The 19,814-nt window shown below is 31.3% G+C and overlaps 3 protein-coding genes across 3 annotated transcripts; all 3 read left to right on the forward strand.

Annotated features, from left to right (window-relative positions):
• Window positions 1–384: 384 nt before the first annotated feature.
• HELRODRAFT_110322 (hypothetical protein) lies at window positions 385–2,448 on the forward strand (the record flags this gene model as incomplete). The annotated part of the gene is made up of 4 exons (XM_009015623.1): window positions 385–657; window positions 751–899; window positions 1,067–1,274; window positions 1,466–2,448. The coding sequence occupies 4 exons, from the start codon at window positions 385–387 to the stop codon at window positions 1,727–1,729; spliced, it is 894 nt and encodes a 297-aa protein (XP_009013871.1). The 3' UTR covers window positions 1,730–2,448.
• Window positions 2,449–3,455: 1,007 nt separating this feature from the next.
• Window positions 3,456–6,965, forward strand: HELRODRAFT_185424 (hypothetical protein). Its single transcript, XM_009015624.1, is given in 6 exon segments — window positions 3,456–3,875; window positions 4,847–4,967; window positions 5,237–5,400; window positions 5,641–5,736; window positions 5,994–6,349; window positions 6,365–6,965. The coding sequence occupies 5 exon segments, from the start codon at window positions 3,576–3,578 to the stop codon at window positions 6,051–6,053; spliced, it is 741 nt and encodes a 246-aa protein (XP_009013872.1). The 5' UTR covers window positions 3,456–3,575; the 3' UTR covers window positions 6,054–6,349; window positions 6,365–6,965.
• Window positions 6,966–9,333: 2,368 nt separating this feature from the next.
• On the forward strand, window positions 9,334–12,634 carry HELRODRAFT_110329 (hypothetical protein). The gene is made up of 6 exons (XM_009015625.1): window positions 9,334–9,465; window positions 9,696–9,846; window positions 10,143–10,336; window positions 10,565–10,933; window positions 11,098–11,384; window positions 11,814–12,634. Exons 2-6 carry the CDS (start codon window positions 9,717–9,719, stop codon window positions 12,019–12,021), a joined length of 1,188 nt encoding a protein of 395 aa, XP_009013873.1. The 5' UTR covers window positions 9,334–9,465; window positions 9,696–9,716; the 3' UTR covers window positions 12,022–12,634.
• The last annotated feature ends 7,180 nt before the right edge of the window (window positions 12,635–19,814 follow it).

Raw genomic sequence — 19,814 nt, forward strand, 5'->3', positions numbered from 1 at the left:
ATTGTACTAATACATAGTATCACTCTGATACAACGTAGACGGTGGTTGCATCGCTTCAAAATGTTTCAAAATGAATGGTTGTAAGCTGCCAATTGAGAACGGCTAGATAGATTCGCGACTCATTTGTTTGCATGTCGTGTGTGGCTTAGAGTCCGTTGACTCAAGTTTACAAGAACGGCTCTTACTCTACCGATCCATTTCCACGCCTACCTCCCTCTCCGTCGCTGTCCACGTCTCCGACCTTCCTCTCAGAACGACAACAACCAACAGAAGCCGCAGCAGCAGACGACGTCGCAGAGCCGCTTTGAGTTGTTTACTTTGAAAACTAAAAAATTAGTCAAACCTTTTGCAGTTAAATTCGCGAAACTTTTTCACGCATGGCTCATGGCTACATCAAAAAAAACCCAAGTCTCCCTCGAGGACGAATTGAAAAAACTTGGCTACGAGTTGAATTCAGTCCTCGGAGAGGGCAGCTATGGGAAGGTCATGTCGGCCACGTCCAACACCTACGGAAAAGTTGCCTTGAAAATTATCAACAAAAAGCACCCGTCGAAAGATTATTATTCAAAATTTCTGCCGAGAGAAATTGATACTTTGAAATCGCTGAACCATCCGAATATCGTGAAATTACACGAAGTCATTGATATTTACGACAAGGTCAGTTCATGCGGCTGTCGGTGGTGGTCATTATTTCTACGATTTCGTTCAAATTTATAGCCCATTATAATGCGTAAAAATAAAAATTGTCAGATAATTTTAGTGATGGAGCTTGCAGGCAGAGGTGACCTGCTGAATTACATCAAGCTGAGAGGAGCTCTGCCTGAAGAGAAGGCGAAGATAATGTTCTACCAACTCCTCAGTGCCATTGAATACATGCATGCCAGGAACATTGTGCACAGGTCTTCTTAAATTATTTCTAACATTTTATCAGTTGTATAAATTATAAAAGCATATTATTATTGTTAATCAAGTCGAGTTTTTAGTTTTTTCTTCAGTCATAATATTTTTTTTATTTCTATCAAATTGAAAAATAAATGTATATAAATTAGTTTTATTGAAATTGCAGAGATCTGAAGTGCGAAAACATCCTTCTAGACAACGAGAACAACGTGAAAGTATCTGACTTTGGTTTCTCGAGGCGACAAATGGTGGACCAGCTGAGCAAGACTTACTGCGGCAGTGCCGCCTACACCGCTCCTGAAATTTTGCAAGGAATTCCGTACAAAGGGACTTCTGGAGACATTTGGAGTCTGGGAGTTATCTTGTATATCATTGTAAGTTGCTGAACAGTGAATTCAATTTATATACTAAATTAAGTTTTATAAAGTGAGAAATCGGTTACTGATTACGTCTAGGAAACTTGTCCTTCAACTATTAAAAAAAGCAAATTACATTTTTAAAATTATATTTTCAAAGTGAACAACGCCATTTGAAATGATTAATGTTTTCTAATTTGCGTACACAGGCTTGCGGCTCGATGCCCTTCGACGATTCCAACGTGAAGAAGATGATAGCCACTCAACTGGAGCGTAAGGTGGGCTTCAGCAAGAGCAAACGAATATCGGAAGACCTGCAAAAACTAATTCACGGGATGTTGCAGGCGTCCATTGAAAAGAGATACACAATTCAGGATATAAAGGAGTCCGCCTGGCTGGCTCCCACCGTTGCCAGGTTCAACTCCATCGACACAACGGCGAACCACATCGCGGAGAAAGTGAACACGAGCTGAGACGGATTGCTTTGTTGCGGCCATCTACGTCTGATCTTTTATCGTTTATTCAAGAAGAAAACATGCAAGGAAACGAGCAGCAGTGTGGGAGGATATTTGTCGTCGGAATCGAGGCAACGTTCGTCGTTTGCTCAGCATGGGGCGGTGGAATTCAATTCTTCCACGACCACCGATGCTGACAATAGAAATACGAAAAGTTTTTCAAGAAATCGCCACGAGACGAATCGTGTGGTGTACACGTATAGCAGCGATTTTTTCGCTAGAACTAATAATAACGGTAAGAATTTAGGCCAGGAAACTTGGCAACAATTTAGGTGAAGATTGAATCTTTGAAATTTGAAGACGACTTGATAAACGATAAAACTTCATTTAACAACACCTCATGTCACTTTAGTAGTAGGGGGACGTTGCGGCGTAATTTAGAGACCACAAAACTTTCCTTTCGTCAGATGAAGAAAGAGAATATATGATAAATTTATCTGGAAAAAAATACTGACTGTCTGTAAGGCTGGAAAAAAATTATTTAAAGAAACGTGCCTGTTCAGCAATTTCAATGGCCAAATACAAAAATTGAAACTGAGCATAAGCAGCTATCGAAAAAAAGAATGAATTTCATGTTCGTGAAGAGAATTTTTCAAACTACAAACCAATTTTCAACTGTACGAGTAGTGTTTCCCTGTTCTTACAGTTTTTGATGAAGTGTTTGAAAAAGTTTTTTGACATTTACAAGCAGTTATATTTTATTTTGCTAGCCTCTAGTCAATATCACACACACATATCACACATTTGCATATACATAGCCAGAACAATTGTCCTTGATATGTTTCAATATAAAAGCTTAAAAGTTTCAAGATGCTTGAGTTCAAGTAAATGGCCGCAGCAAGGTGACATCAGATTATTTTTAATTCAATAAAGTAATTCAATCAGCAGTCTTGGCATTTTAAAACAAGTAAATTGGAAAACAGTAAAAGATGGATCAAGTCCAATAAAGATATACATATCTTTGAATGGTGCTATTAACACTGACTTAAAACACTCACAAATACAAACACACACTCACACGTGTGTGTGCGTATGCGTGTATGTATATTTTTTATTATTAAAAAAATCGGAATCCGACAAACACAGAAACTATTATATAAGTAAATACTGCATATAGTTAGCATAGATTTCTTCATTCCACAATTATTCTACGCGCATCTATTTACTCACTAGCACATGCAAATATGCCTTGTAGTGTTGTAATGTGCGTCATAACTTTTATAAAATAATTATTGAATCCATACAATTTCGAAGACGTGACCTCATGTCCACATACATATCAGTGATCAATCATACATATATATGTATAGATTAGAGATCTTATACAGTGGTATAGATAGATACATTTTACAATACATGTATACATACATAAATATACATCGGTATAGATAGATACAGTCGTGTATATAGAATAGAAACATATCTTCGTAAAAATTCATGGAAAATTGTATGCTAATTTTATTACATCTTTTTCATTGGTCGGTATGTGAGCAATGCATTTTGCAGGCCATAGCTTACCAATAACATAAAAGGGGATACAATATTTTGTTGTAGTTATTTGAAATTTAACAATTATTTATAAAGAATACACGTTCATATTATTCAGAGGCACTGGCTGTAGTATAATCAAATTCAGGTAAAACAATATAGAAGTAATCATTTCTTATACAGTGTTTTTGTTCACCGGAAACTCTTAATCTGCATAACAAGCTTTTTGGCTGGTTTCTTTGGTTGACGAGTTTTGTTGTTTTTGCTGTTATTTCCACTACTTTTTTAAATTTAAATAAAAATTTTGTCCGTTGAGATGGCCGACAAAAGAGAAGAATTAGTTCAAAAAGCCAAACTGGCCGAGCAGGCTGAACGTTACGACGATATGACAGCGTGCATGAAAGAGGTAACCGAAATGGATAAAGAATTGAGCAACGAAGAAAGAAATTTAATGTCCGTGGCCTACAAAAATGTCATTGGGGCCAGAAGATCAGCATGGCGGGTCATCTCCAGCATCGAGTTGAAGACAGAGGGCAACGAGAAGAAGCACACCATGGTGAAGGAGTACAAAGCTACCATTGAAAAGGAACTGAAGAACATTAGTAAAGATGTCATTGTTAGTCGTCCATCAATTTTCTCATTTTTAATTAACATTTTATTCAGCTGTGTTTTTTTTCAATTTTTTACTTGAGGAATGAGGGTGGATCTGAACAATTTTTGACTGTGAATGGTGTATACACAATTTTTTATTCTATATAGAGATTCTACTGACTTGGATGTTTAAAAACTGCCTATGCTTTCTCACTTAAAGTAGTGTGTGTAGATAGACATTTGTAATGATTCATTCACTTCAATTGTAGTGAGGATAAGAAACATTTACTTTATGGCTTGGAGCTGTTTTTCTTGTGTTGGGTTTTACATGGGTTTGTTTTTGTAAAAAAAAAATCTTTAAATTTATGCTACAATAGAATAATTAACTTTGTTTTTTTTTATAATGAAAAATGGTCTGAGGTATACATACACAGTACATGTAACATGTATTATATTCACTGTAGGAAGGCTTGTTATGTACATTAAGAGCAGTCAGTAGTAAGCCAGGCTAGCCCAGACAATAGAACATTCCTTAGTGAATGTATTAATGTCTGTGATGTTGTTATGAGTTAATTTTCAAACAATTTAATAATAACTTAGCTGCTTAGTTTGATGTGTGTATGTGTGTGCAAGTATGTAGTGTGTGTTTAAATATGCATTTGTGTGTGTATGTGTCTACATACTATTGAATAGCATTGTTTTGAATTAATTGAGATTGTCTGAATGAAATTATTACCTGTAGTACAACTTTTTTGACATGCTTGTACTATTTGGTGTCATAATATGTATATAGATTCAGTTTTTCAAACATGTAAGCTATAAAAAATGAAAGAAACATTTTTATGAGGTCTTGAATTTTTAACTTCATCTGTCTGGGAAGCACTCTACAGCATGATACATTTTATTAGTCAATTCATTTGTTTTATATTTTGATGTTTTGACTTTCATAATTTTGAAAATTTTCATAAAATTTAAAAATTATGTGTGACTCCACAGGACCTGTTGGACAAGCACCTGATAGCAAAGGCAGCAACAGGGGAGAGCAAGGTCTTCTACTACAAGATGAAGGGTGATTATTATCGCTATCTGGCTGAGATTGGAGGAGATGAAAAGCAAGGTGAGATGGTAGATAGATGAGTCACTCATTCACACTCACCATCCTTAATAAATAAATTAGTAACTATGTTTTTTTACTAGATAGTACATCATTATTAGTGATGGTTTTCACTAGTTAGAAGGATTTGAATTACTTTTGTACCTGCCTTTTTTCTGTTTCATGAATTAAGATTCAATATTGGAATTTTGAATGATTATTTTTTTTTTTAATTTTCACAATAATAAAATTAAAAACTTCAAATAAATAAATGATTAAATGGACCTGCCTAGGTGCTGTGAGTGACTCAGAGAAGGCCTATGAAGAGGCAATGAAGATTGCACAAGCAGAGATGCAACCAACTCACCCCATCAGGCTCGGTTTGGCTCTTAACTACTCTGTCTTCTTCTATGAAATTCTCAATGCACCTGACAAGGCTTGCACTCTGGCTAAAAAGGTGGGCTCATTCTTTCATTTGTTCACTCATTCATTCATTCACTCATGACAGGTGTGTGTGATTGATAGAAGAGTTAATGATTGGATGATTGATTGTGCAGATAGCCTGTCTATGAGCTATTTGTGATTGTAATAAACTAGTTTTCTTTTTTAATTTGCTCGATTTAAATGTATATATAAACTCTCTCAACTTTTGAACATGATTTTTCAAAAACACTAAATGGCATATAATTTTAAAAAGTCATTTGAGGCAGCCATGTCAGAGTTGGACTCGCTGAATGAAGATTTGTACAAGGACAGTACCCTCATCATGCAGCTACTGAGGGACAACCTCACTGTCAGTATTTCTATTTTTAGTATTTCTGTTTTTAGCATTTCTTTTTTAGTATTTCTATTTTTAGTATTATTGCTAAATCATCATCACTTGTTTTTTATTTATTGTTATCAAGTTATAATTATTTTTAGATTCATAATTATTTTTGGCGTAATTTATTTTTTTAAATCAAAATTAAATATACTAATAGATTTCCATTATCTCTCTATATAATTAGTTAGTTAATTAATTAATTAATTAGTTAATTAATACTCAAACAGCTTTGGACGTCAGACGGCCAGGAAGATGACGACGACCGCGGTGAGGGGGAAGGCAATTGATGGATTGGCCGACTGATTCGCTCGCCAACCAATCAACCAAAAAAGAGAAAAAAGACAAAAATTATATATATATATATATACATACATACATTTATTTATCAGTAAGCTATATTTAATCTGTCTGTCTGTACGTATGTCTTTGTTTATTTTGTTTGTTGTTGCTATTATTATTATTATATTATGATCATAATTCTTATTTTTAATGTTGTATTATTATTTTCAGAATGAATAATTATGGTTATTTTTTTGATAGTAATATATATATATATATATATATATATATATAATATATATATATATATATAATATATACATGATTACGATTTGCTCTCTCAATATAAAATTTCATTGCATTAAATTTTGAAAGTTGTTTCTTCATTACATTATGCATATAAATAACATTTGTTGCGTTCGTAATTATACAAATATTCATGCACACGTACATACATGCAGTATGCACGCATACACAAACGGACATACTTAGGAATGCACGCACACACACACACACGCACACACATATATATATATATATATAAAATTGCACTCTAAAAATTTTCCTAATATTAACCTTATCACAACTTTAATTACAAATATATATGTATATATTTGTATTTATACATACAAAGATTGTATTTATACATAAAGTTATATATATATATATATATTTGTTTATAAAAGCACATGCTCATTCTACCAAAATAGACAATATTAGTTAATTATTTGAGTTTTCAACTACCATACGCTGTTTTTCACTAATTCTAGCTATTCATATACATACAAAATATTGGATGTTTGATCGTGTGTAAGCTGTATGTATATCTGTGTAAATTTACACAAGCACACTTATGATATATCAACGCCATCTTTGTTTGTCATAACCATGAAAATGATAGAGGATCATGTTTTTTTTTTTTTCAAATTTATTTGCCGTAAGTAAAGTTTTTATCCTGTATCCTCTGTAATAAGTATGTAACGTTGGGTTAAGCTATATCATATGCTATATATACATACTCTACTCCTAATATTCCATCATTCTAGTTATAGTAAGTAGCCTGTGGTGTAAATGAAAATGGTTTTTCTTTTCTTTTTTTTTAAATTCTTCCCTCAAGTATAAAATACTTCATAAGTTCTTTATATTTGTCAGAGTATTATTACTTCTATGTCTTGTTTTTTTGTGTGGTGGTTTTTTTCAGCTCTGTCAATATGCATTGTGTCATTTGTATTATTTTTCTCTTGTTTTCTTCCACTTTAAATTGTAACGTTTCAAGTTGAGGTTCTCTCTCTCTCTCTCTCTCTCCCTCTCTCTCTCTCCCTCTCTCTCTCTCTCTCTCTCTCTCAAATTTGAAAGTTTCGTAAATCTAGACTTTTTAATCCCTATTCAACCAAGATTAATGGTAGAATTACTTTGCACCCACGCACCCACTCCATCTCCTCAAATGTGCTTACGATCTTGGGAAATACATAATTTCGCTAATTGGACGACTATCATGATTACTATTATTATTATTATTTGTAACTATAATTATTATTGGAAATTATGATTTTCATTATCGTTTGAAGAAGTTCATAAATTCTTTGACCTTCTTATTCATTTTTATGCACTTAATTCAAAACTTCTCAAAGCCAATTAGCCATACACATTTATTGTCTGTTTTTCTTGCATAAATACCTTATATATGTATACATATATGTAGATATATATCATATGTTTATGTATATATATATATATACATATGGGCATATATATATATAATATATATAATTGTGAAGTTTTTTCCATTTATAAAATTATTCAAAGGTCCTACAATCTCATTTCTATTTCATTTTTCAGTGTTTTATAAGAATATGACTATTATTTTTGGCGTTTTATTTCTTTTTTTTTCTCTCTCCTGCTATACATTTATTTCACCTACTATTGTTAGCACACACAGCGTATACACACACATATACGTCGGTAAAAGACCATAATTAAGGCAGTAATTCATATACGCCGGTAAAAGACCATAATGAAAGCTGCTATTCATGAAATCTACCGAATTTCTAGCGTTAAAATGCTAGAAATTCGGTAGATTTGATAAATTACTAGGCACATGTGTCTGTGTGTATGTATGTATGTATATGCGTGTGTTTATTATGCGTGCAATATGCATTGATGCACGTGTGCATACATAACGCACATACTCGCCATTATTGCGTGTTTCTCTAATGTTTTATAGTAGCAAGGAGGAGAAGAATGAAATATGACTTAATACGTCTAACGGGAATAGAGAGGTGGAATGAAATGAAAGGTTTTCCATGGGTATTCAACGTTTCATCCATTTGTTTCTGCTATTTATTAATATTGCTTCATTCATTTTTGATGCACTATTGTCATAGCTATATATATATATTATACATACATATATTTATATATATATATATACGTGTGTATGTATATGTACCTATGTATGGTTATACCTAATTGTTCAACTAATCTAATTGGTTAATTACTCTTCGCAATTAATTAATTAACCACGTACATACATCCAATATACACATTAATTTAATGAGAACAAGTTTATCATGCATCCCAAATGTTGTTTGTGTATTTTTTTTACAATTATAATTATTATTTTGATAAATTGATAGCGATAGTAATAAAGATTCTTTTTTGTGTATGTTTATTCGTATGCGTTTTTTTCTTGTTGGTTCAGCAATCTTGTATTATACTATAGTGTGTGTGTGTGTGTGTGTATGTGTGTGTGTAAATGTACTTAAACCAGGCTATATCTAGCTCTTCATTTCAGTCAATTTTCTATAATACTAGAAGATTTGATATAAATGACATTAAAATTTTAGCTGATAAGCTGAGCTTGTAAAAAATCATAGCTGAAAGTGTGACTAATGGCTCTAGTAATCGCTTCAAATTCAGTAAAATACTACGAAAATGTTCATTATCTGACAGGTAGGTTAAGATAGTGTCATTGGTTGAAGGAATTAATGATTGATTGAATGGTTGATTGAATTGATGATTGATTGACAAAACTATCGAACAGAATGCTGATATACATAACATGCATATGATATTCTACTGCACATTGCCATGCACGTGTGACAGATACATTTAGAATAGCTTAACATCTATCTAAACTAAAGTCCATCAGATGTAAACGGCATGACATGTGATATATTTATTTATATTTGCACGTAAATACGAATTTTTGTAACGGACAACTAGCTAAAAACTAAATTAGTGATCCCTAAATAATTAAATGTTGTTTCTGAAAAAAACGACTAATTAATAATTAACGTTTAACGATATCAGGCACTAGCTGTGTATCTGTGTATCAGCTGTTGATTTGAATTGAAGTGACATTTGTTAGCACAGGCTAGAGAGCCTAGCCTAGCTAGTTAAAATTACAAGTTTAGGTTAGTAGTTCTGTTCTAGCAGTTGTCGTCCGGGTTTTTACAAATTTCGGAATGTCTAGTATAAATATATATATATAAATAAATTAATTAAAACCGCTTTGACACATTTTTTGTTTAGTAGTAATTAATAAAATTGATTATTTTTATTATTTTTAGTAATTAGTATGATATAAAATAAATATTGTTATTTTGTTTTAAAATTTCTCTTTTTTATAACTTTTATTCATATCTAAAGCTTTCTCCTTCCCATTGCATATGGCATGTGATAAGCTGGAAAATCTATTATTAGATGAAGATGAAAACTTGGCCAAAAATTTGAATGGTACCTTGGTCTTTGCCAGTGACAATAGTAGTGCAGGTAGTGGGATTTCCTGTTATCTGGATGGTTAGTTGATTCATTATTAATTAATTAGTTGGTTGGTTGATTGTTTGATTAACTATTGTTGGTTTTTTATGTTGTTTGATGAATGTTGAGTTTATTTGACAGTTTTTATTTGTTTATTAAAGCAAAGTTAGAAGAAACAAAAGCTCTAAATGACTTACTCTAGTAATTTTATTCAACTTTTAAATGACTACTAAGTAACAACTACTTCTATTTTTTTTTCTATAAAAAATATGTGTACTGTATATAATATAAAAATCATTCATTAATTTATCATTTTCCATTTCAATCTAATCCAGTAAAAGACAGCATATCACTGTCTACATCTTCTGCCTCCCCATCACCCCCTACCACACCAGTCATCCTATCCGGGGCCAGTCCAAGATTAGGCATCAGTGGTAGTGGCAACTTCAAGTCGGCCACCGGTTCCTGTGATGTCAAATTTGAAGTCATTGACACTAGCATCGTTGGGGAGAATAAAACTAAGCATGTGGTTTGTATTGTCTGTTGTCTGTCATTTGAGTTATTCTTATTTATTACTTGGATTGTATAGTTAGTTTATGGTGGTAGTTTGGTGATGGGTGTGTTGAAAAATTTAGTTATTTTTGTTTATTTGTAAATGGCAACTTTTACAGATTATTAAAATTTTAATTTATTCCTGATCAACACTAAATAATTGTTGATTTTAATTAAAAGATATTTGATCTAATTAATTCTACAGGAATACACAATTTTACTGATGAATACAGTTGGCTTGGACACAATGCCTGCAAAAATAGTTAAAAGATATTCCCAGCTGAACACCTTACGGCGAGATCTAATGAACATAGATCGCAACTTTATCTCAAGCATCTCATTCCCATCCAAGAAACTAATTGGCAACTTCACCAATGTTACACTGCAGGAAAGGAGCAAGGCATTTGAGAATTTCCTAATCAACGTTTTCTCCCACAAGAAATTACGTTTCAGTAGAATTTTCGTGAACTTTTTGTACGGAGCTGACGTTGTTGAAGGGTACAGGTTGATTGAAAATGGCCTTTACGAGAGGGCAGCTGAACTTCTGATATCTTCTTGGAAGGTGCAAGCTAAGGTCTGAAATTTTATTTTCACGTCATTTTTGTTCTCTATATTTTTTTAAATTCTAGTTTGCAGATTTGTTGAAGTTTTTATAACAATTTACGATTATTAAATTCCATGCATTTAAATAAATTAATGAATTATGTTAATGTACACTATATGCACACATTCATGCAGGTGTACCCATTGAAATGCATACACAGTGCCCTATTGTTAATAGGCATAGTTGCCTGTTACTACTCATACAACGACTTCGAACAAGCCAATATGTATGCCGATCTGGCCATTCAAAACTTTCCAGAACCACTAGCTGCAATCAAATCGGTGTTGTCTTCCTCCTCACCTTCTCCTATCGCTTCATCGTCGTCACCGACTGCAAAGATATTTAAGTCGTCTGTTTCTTCGCCGTCGTCATCGTCGTCCTCCCTAACGAAATCATCCCTGAATACTGTCTTTGAAACTTGGTTGGTTTTTAATCTATCTAAGTTTATTTGCTTAGTTGTGTGCTAATTATCTAGTAGGTGTGTTACAGGAGCCGGGTTTGAGTTTAAAGAGATTTCTACTTACCTTCAGACATGCTGTTGTTGTCTAATGTGATACACTGATACTCGTATGACGTGTCAGTATCATAGTTGTTGATACCTTTCGAGTATTAATGCATAACGTAGAAGAAATCATTGCCGTCTTTGATTTTTATAATTCATTTACAATTCACTTATAATTCATTTGCAATTCATTTACAATTCATTAACAATTCGTTAATAATTCATTTACAATTCATTTATAATTCATTCCTCAATGAAACGAACTGAATGTTGATTAATAACTTTTTGATATCTCGAAAATCATATGGCAACTAACCCAAAAAAAAAATGATTGGCACTCCTTGGCAGGTTTATTCCTCTGCTAAAAACCAACATAAAGATCGGCTCAAGCCTCGCTAAAAGCCGGAAACCCCACGAACAAAAGATCGTACATCTGCATAAATTAGGTTACAACGTCACGACGACTGAAAGTTTACTAGAGTTGATCTTGCATAACAAAAAACAATGGATTGAAATTGTTCTCGGGGATTTCGATAGGACAGATACAAATAGTTGAATGACGTTATATTGTTGTTGTTGTTATTATTATTGTTGTTGTTGTTGTTGTTAATATTGTTGTTGCTGTTATTAACGTTACTGTTATTAGGTTTGATTAGTGTTGATCTGCATTGAGTTGATTTATTTGTCTGTCCGTCAGTTTGTTTGTTGGTTTTCTTATGTTTGATTTGTATTATTATTTAGAAAAATTAAGAATTTCTTCAGTCAATTACTAATGATATTAATAATATTAATTTATTTTTTTTTAAATATATTTTTATATTTTTATAAATTGTACATACTTTGATTGACATTTGAGTTCGTTCTATAAACAGCATATGAACAAATGTTTGACTGATTGTTTGTTTGTTTGATTGATTGATTGTTTGATTGATTGGTTGGTTGGTTGGTTGGTTAAATGATTGTTTGATGGAATGATCGCAGGATGATTACGTCACAAGAATACCGGAAATGAATTTAAAACATCTTTGGTCGTGTTCATAGAAATTGAACTGCCTTCACAAATTTTCAGTCCCGTTATTTTTTCATGTAACTTGGCTATTAATCGAACTTATATCTTTTTACACGAATAAAAATAAATTAATAGTACTAATAAATGTGAATAATAATAATAATAATTGAATAACAATAATAGTAAACCGTTATTATTGTTGTTGTTGTTGTTGGTTTCGGGGAAACTTATTAGGGCTTCACGCCTGATCACTCAACATATTCGTAATATTGTTTTGAATTTAAATAATTGGAAAAATTTATTGAGACCGTTAGCGAGTCATAAAACGTTTAATCAGTCGGAAAATGTTTGTAATCAATTAATCAATCAATTAATTAATAAATTAATCAGACAAAGTTCATAAAAATTAAAAAATCTCACATCAAAACCATTACACAACCTGTCATTCAAAAAGCCATTTTTTATCCTTTTCCCAAAACCAAAACGTAAAAATAGATGGAACATTAGCACAATTGATGATTGTTATTTATTATTATTGTTGTTGTTGTTGTTGATAAGGTTAATCCGTGCGTCGGATCATCACGAGAAGTTTCTGATCCGTCTAACACTCTCCCGATCCAATTAGCGATGCTGCTAGGCAGAGGATCTTTTTGAAAAAGAAAAATGTTTATAATAATTAATTAATTAATTAATTGATAAATTAACTAAATTTGAATAATAGTAATAAGAAAAATAACAACAACTATAATAATAATAAAGTTAAGAGGGTTTAACCATGAATAGAAGTGCGAATGACAGTGCTATCATCCCGAAGTTCGATTGCTTCAGAACTAAATAAAACATCGGGTCTATGCAATTCTATTGAGTGAGTGGGTGCGTGATTGAATGAATGAATGAATGGATCGATGGATGAATGAATGAATGAATGGATCGATGGATGAATGAATGAATGAATGGATCGATAAATGAATTAATGAATGAATGAATGGATAGATGGATGAATGAATGGATCAATAAATATACTTATTCAACCACCATCTCATGTGTTAAACTTAAATAAATTTCTGTAAAACTTAAAAAATTTCTCTTCAATCCCGACCTGTATATTTCCATGGTTCGGATAGGATTTCATACAGGCGTCTAGTTCCGTGTAATTATCCTTAAAAATGCGTATGGAGGTGTCTAGATTCTTGGCATAATCATTTTTTAGCTTGCAACACGAGATGCTAACGTATTCTGAAACGTTTCTGTATGGCCCTGTATTGACGGTACCGTTGTCAAATACATCGTAGTCGTAGATACCACAGCACTGATACTACAATAAGTGACAAAAGTTTATTCGTCAATGCGATTAAGTTTTATTTCGTTTTATTCAAATTTTATGTCTCGAGATCAAAATATCGAGTTGGTTTCATGGATTTGATGTTTTTTAGGTGAAAATTTCATGTTTTTTTTTTTTGATAAATTTGTGGGTTTTAATTTTTGTTTGTTGGGGGTTAGCTCAGATGGTAGCAAAGTCATGTTCTTCTATGTGTGTGCGTGTGTGTGTGTGTCTTTGTTATTGCGAGTGCATCTGGTTCAAATACGGTCTGTCAAAAAATGAAAAATTATATGATATTAAATTATATACGCAGTGGGATGTGCAAACGTTTCTCATCAAATAGTTAAAAACTAAAAATTTGAGGGTTCGGTATGTTAGCAACTTTATAGATGTTAAACCAACCAGCGTACGAATGAAAAATTACAGGACAGTTATATGCTATAAATTTGTAAAAAAAATTCTTTGGAAACCAGTTAAATAACATTATGAAGGATATATGACATGATATATGTATGGCTGGCTTTGAGTTGGATGAAGATGATAATGAGAAATATCGATAATGAAATTGATCAACTTTTGAACTCGCAAACAAAACTAAGGTGCGAATGACAAATGATCGGAAAGTTAGCAAGAAACGAACTAAAGCGAAAAGCGAATACTGACTTTTGTTTGAAAGAGAACCCAAGGGATTGATCTATTATCAGGTATGATGATTTCACCGCCATTGACGAAGCTGATGTTCTCTTAAGAAGTATTTAAAATGAACAATAATTATTTCTGAATTTTTTTCCACATATTTGTTATTTTTACTTTAATAATCTATTTAATTATTATAATTAATTTTATTATTAATTATTATTTTCTATCTAAATGCGTGTGTGTATAGTCGTTTTGAGTTGAGGACAACAGTACTATACCCCGATTTTGTAAATAATGTTCGTAGCTGCTCTTTGTCGTCTTCTCCAGCGAGTAACGCATCTGAAATTTTTTTTAAATATATAATTTATTTTTGAAAAAAGTCAAAATTAATTATTTTCTATCTTCAGTTGTTACACGCCAAATACACTTTTTTCTCGAATAAAAGACACAATTTCGCTTTTAAGAATGTTATATAAATATATACTTACGTATTTACTGCATAGAAAACTTTAATTTTAGTAATATTCTTTTTTTTTCAGTTTTTCTATTTAGTTTTTTCAATGTGTTACCTTTTGCTTAAAAACGTTTTACCTAAAAAATCATGAACCCCGACCCATATAGGCTATCCTGTGACACCCTTTAACGAAAATTCTTACACTCTTTTACTTCCACTTAGATGCATTTGTTAGGTCATATCGGGACGACCCATATTAAAAAATAAAGCTTACAGATTGTTTTCCATTCTCGGAAGCCATGTAGACCAAGGTTCCGACACTGAAGATGATCAAGAGTGCCAGCGCTATCGCATACTTTTTGGAAAAAATTTAAAATAAAAATATAATTAACATAAAATTACAAAATAAATTATCTCCGAAATTTAAATCCTCACGTGATAAAAAAAAATATGGAACTCATCCACTTCAAAATTTAAAAATTCATTTTAAAAAATATTTTTCACCATCGTCACCGAAGACACTACCAACAGCAGCAGTACAACCAAAAAATACCAAAAAATACTAACAACGATCTTAAGACAGCTACAGCAGATGGCAGCACACGAGCCAATAATGGCCAGAAGTATTAACCCACCACCAACGCTCATTAAAATGATGCTGACATTCGATCCGACAGATATCGAATCGAATACTTCTGATAATTCCAATCCGCCGAGAGCTTCTTCGATTATATTGTAAAATGTATCCGGAACCACAGCCAGTAAGATTCCAAGTGTTAAGATCACAACACCGCATATCTGTGTTGGTTTTTTTTGTGAAATTTTATCAAGTTATACTTTAAAATATGTTTGTAACTTATTTTCTACGAAAAATATAAATTGTAATAATCATAAATATGTTTTGGTTTGTGTAACGTAATAATGTAATGGTTGAAAGTCTGTAAGTTAGAGTGAAACTGTTTTTGACTGGCTCCGACCATCAGCTATCTATCATACGTAGTACATACGCTGGTTGTGATGCGTTATGAGATTAAAACATTAGAGGTTTAAATATTTATTAAATAAAATAATAAATATTAAATTAAATGAATAAATAAAAATATATAGCAATAAATGAAAGATAAATTTTTAAAACTCAAAAAATTCCTCCTACCCCAAGAACGATATTGCATGCTATTAGCAATATTGACGAAGCTATCTTGACACACATTTTAGAAAATTATTTCTACCTATATTTTTAACCAAAAAATATTTATTATTACTATTATTATTATTATTATTATTATTATTATTATTATTATTATTATTATTATTATTACTGAAGAGTAAAAAGTACTAATAACAAATTATTATAGGAGCTGTCCGTAAAGGATGTGACGTTTTTTTAATGTTTTTTTAAAGATTTTTTTAACAAAAATTGACTGAAGACATTTTTAAAGATTTTAATTTCTTGGATGTAGTGATGGCTCTAACTGTGGCCTCATCTGTTTAAATGATCATTAAGAAATGTTATCGTTTGAACATACATACATATATACATACATATATACATACATACATACATACATACATACATACATACATACATACATACATACATACATACATACATACATACATACATACATACATACATACATACATACATACATACATACATACATACATACATACATACATACATACATACATACATACATACATACATACATACATACATACATACATACATACATACATACATACATACATACATACATACATACATACATACATACATACATACATACATACATACATACATACATACATACTTGCGTAATTTTGGTTACAACAACGCATTTTAAACAGAAGTCATCTTGAGATAACTTATCAACGAGGATTGAACACAAAAATACACACATACACAAAAAACACACACACATATACGCATACATACATACATACAAACATACATACATACATATAAATATATAATTATATATACATACATACGCATATACCCACATACATACAGCATTCATGCTCTGTTTCTGGTTTGAACTCGAGAAAAGTTTTGGTTCTCTTCTTAAAGTTAATAAACAAATTGCATCCACACATACAAACAAACACACACACAAACACAAACACACAAACATATAAACATATCATAAACATATTTATCCCTATCTATATTCTTGAACATGAGACCCATCTTGAAATACTCATTGGTGACGTCCATCAGATAACGTGATGATATATTATGGATAGCCATAGTCCCAACTAGTCCCATCCTGATATAACAAACACTCATTTTAACGATGTGATAGCTGTCAATAAGAGCATAGATCAATGACGTCATATCTTAGACAAATTATTACACACCACACACACCCACAAACAGACACGTACAAACACACACACGCACGCACACACACATATACATAGAAAATCAATTACAAAAGCAAATTCACACGTGCATTTAACCATTAATACTCTGATAGTCACAGATTCCAAAAATTTTGAATATATGAAAACCCAAACATTTAACATTCATTGCCTAAACAACTGATTTTAAACAAATTCTCTAATTTTTGAGGGTTTTGTTTATACGGCTCTGACAGATGCTAAACTGCTTGCATTTCTTTCTATACTTAGTTAAGCAAATTTTTATATTCTCTATTAAGCAGCTCTGTCAAACGCAGAACTTCTTTTAGTCTACTTTCTACACTTGTATTTAAACTTTCGTGTCACAAGGACTTTACTACACACACCACACAACAACGTACACACACTGAGAATGTAACATACAAACCACACTACATTTTGTAAACAGTCGTGCGTACGCATGTATCATACGTACACAGGCAGCATTTGAACCTGGCTCGCGCGTATTAACAGCACCGGACGTGATACTTCAATATGGATCGATTGACTGACTGAGCTTTTTAGTAGACCAAAAATAGATCATTATATAAAAAAAAAATTTCTTTTTTCTGCGTCTTAGTGTTGCTAGATAATTGCAAAGTTATTTGAGAACAAAAGTAAGAACGAAGGAAGGAACGAATGTAAGAACAAACGAACAAAAGAATGAATTAACTATCGAACGAACGAACGAATGAACAAATGAATGAACGGAAAAATGAATGAATGAATAAATGTTCTAATTTTCATTATATTTCTGTTCTATATTGGTTCTCAATTTTGATAAATTCAAAATTATCATAAAACTGAACACTATTATTATAGTAAATATGATACATATAATGCCATTAATTTGTTATTCTTATTTAGTCAGTTAATTAATCAATAAATAAATAAATTAATTAATCAACTAATCAATTAATCAAGCAATTAAATAAACAATCGACTAATCAATTAATCAATCAATCAACCAATTCATCCAAGCGTTGATGTAGTAAGGCACAAAATCTTTCAAAAAAAAAAATTAATTATAACTGAGTAAAATTCAATAAAGATTTCATTAAAATTAATAAATAAATGAAAAATATTTTATAATAAATAGATAAATAATTATATTTGAAGGTAGCTAACCATGAATATGAGTGTCACTGATAGAGCTATGATGCCAATGTTTGATAGCTGCAGTATATGGTAGAACAATGGATCTATACAATTCTGCCAACATGGTTAAATTTTAAAAAATTATTATTTTATCATAAATTTATTCATTTGTTTACAATTACTTTAAACATTTTTCAGGGGTATCAATAATAATAACACGGTGAATGTGATAGCCGAGGATCCTTTAGCATTAGAACCCGGTCATTCCGTCACAACAACAACATTACCTACCAGACATCTTACCATTTACACTACTTATAGTTAAACTTGATTATTGATATCTCAATTAATTAGTTTAGCCATAATTTAGTTATCAATTATTATCATACAATATATGTTATATTATCATAGTTTAGTTATCAATTTATAAATAATAATGTTATTGATAAATGGCTGACGCAAATTTAACGAGAAAAAAAATGTTCTTTATACATACTCGGACATTGCCATTCAGTGGATAAGATTTCTGACAAGCTTCTACATCGGTGTAGTTATCTTTCGTCATATTTATGAGGTTATCATTGTTCATGGCGTTGTAAAAGTCCTTAAGCTGGCAGCAGGATGGCAGAGTTTCTCTAGTTACGTTGTCAGTTTCCCTCTTATAGTCTGTAATACCGCAGCACTGGTACTTAAATTAAATATAAAATATAAAAATAAATAAATAAATCAATATAAAAAATATAAAAATAAATTAAAATTTGATTTAAATTAGATTAAAAAAAATCAAAGTTCAATTTAGTCATAATCTGAAAGTATTTAAATATTGTATTAAACTGTATAAATTAAATTAAATATTGTATTAAATATTGTATTGTAATAAAGTGTTAAAAGTATGTAATACCGCAGCTTTGGAACTTAAATTAATTATAAATTAAATTAAAATTTAATTTAAATTAAAAAATTAAAGTTTAGTGTAGTCATAATATGAGAGTATTTAAAAGTTGCGTAATGTCGTTTTTCTGCAAAAACAGTGAATTAAAAAATTTATCAGACATGTGCATGTTAGACGAGGATATGTTTGTGTTCGAACCCGATCACTACGCTGTCAGATAGAGCAACACAGTGAAGACGACGATAACGACGAAGATAAGTTGATGATAGAGATAACGATGTTGATGATGAAAACGATGTTGATGATGATAATAATATAATTTATGTTAACTTTAGTTTGGAAGTAAAACCACACTGCGTGTTTCCCATTCGGAATTTCCAGCCGCTTGCCATTGTCTACAAAACGTTCTAAAAGAACAAAAAACATGAAAAAATTAATATATTGTTACTCTTTAACAACAACAACTGCAACAGCAACAACAAAAATAAAAATCATAATTATTTATTATAATATATATATTATAATATATA

The sequence above is a fragment of the Helobdella robusta genome (assembly GCF_000326865.2).
Source record: "Helobdella robusta unplaced genomic scaffold HELROscaffold_16, whole genome shotgun sequence".
Classification (NCBI taxonomy): Eukaryota; Metazoa; Annelida; class Clitellata; order Rhynchobdellida; family Glossiphoniidae; genus Helobdella; species Helobdella robusta.

Bases quoted from the DNA above. Each gene is read 5' to 3' on its own strand.
- HELRODRAFT_185424 (XM_009015624.1), top strand. From the start codon at position 3,576: ATGGCCGACAAAAGAGAAGAATTAGTTCAAAAAGCCAAACTGGCCGAG. The intron at 4,968-5,236 runs GTGAGATGGTAG...GGACCTGCCTAG, and splicing joins TGGAGGAGATGAAAAGCAAG to GTGCTGTGAGTGACTCAGAG. The intron at 5,401-5,640 runs GTGGGCTCATTC...AATTTTAAAAAG, and splicing joins CTTGCACTCTGGCTAAAAAG to TCATTTGAGGCAGCCATGTC.
- HELRODRAFT_110329 (XM_009015625.1), top strand. From the start codon at position 9,717: ATGGCATGTGATAAGCTGGAAAATCTATTATTAGATGAAGATGAAAAC. The intron at 9,847-10,142 runs GTTAGTTGATTC...AATCTAATCCAG, and splicing joins GATTTCCTGTTATCTGGATG to TAAAAGACAGCATATCACTG. The intron at 11,385-11,813 runs GTTGGTTTTTAA...ACTCCTTGGCAG, and splicing joins AATACTGTCTTTGAAACTTG to GTTTATTCCTCTGCTAAAAA.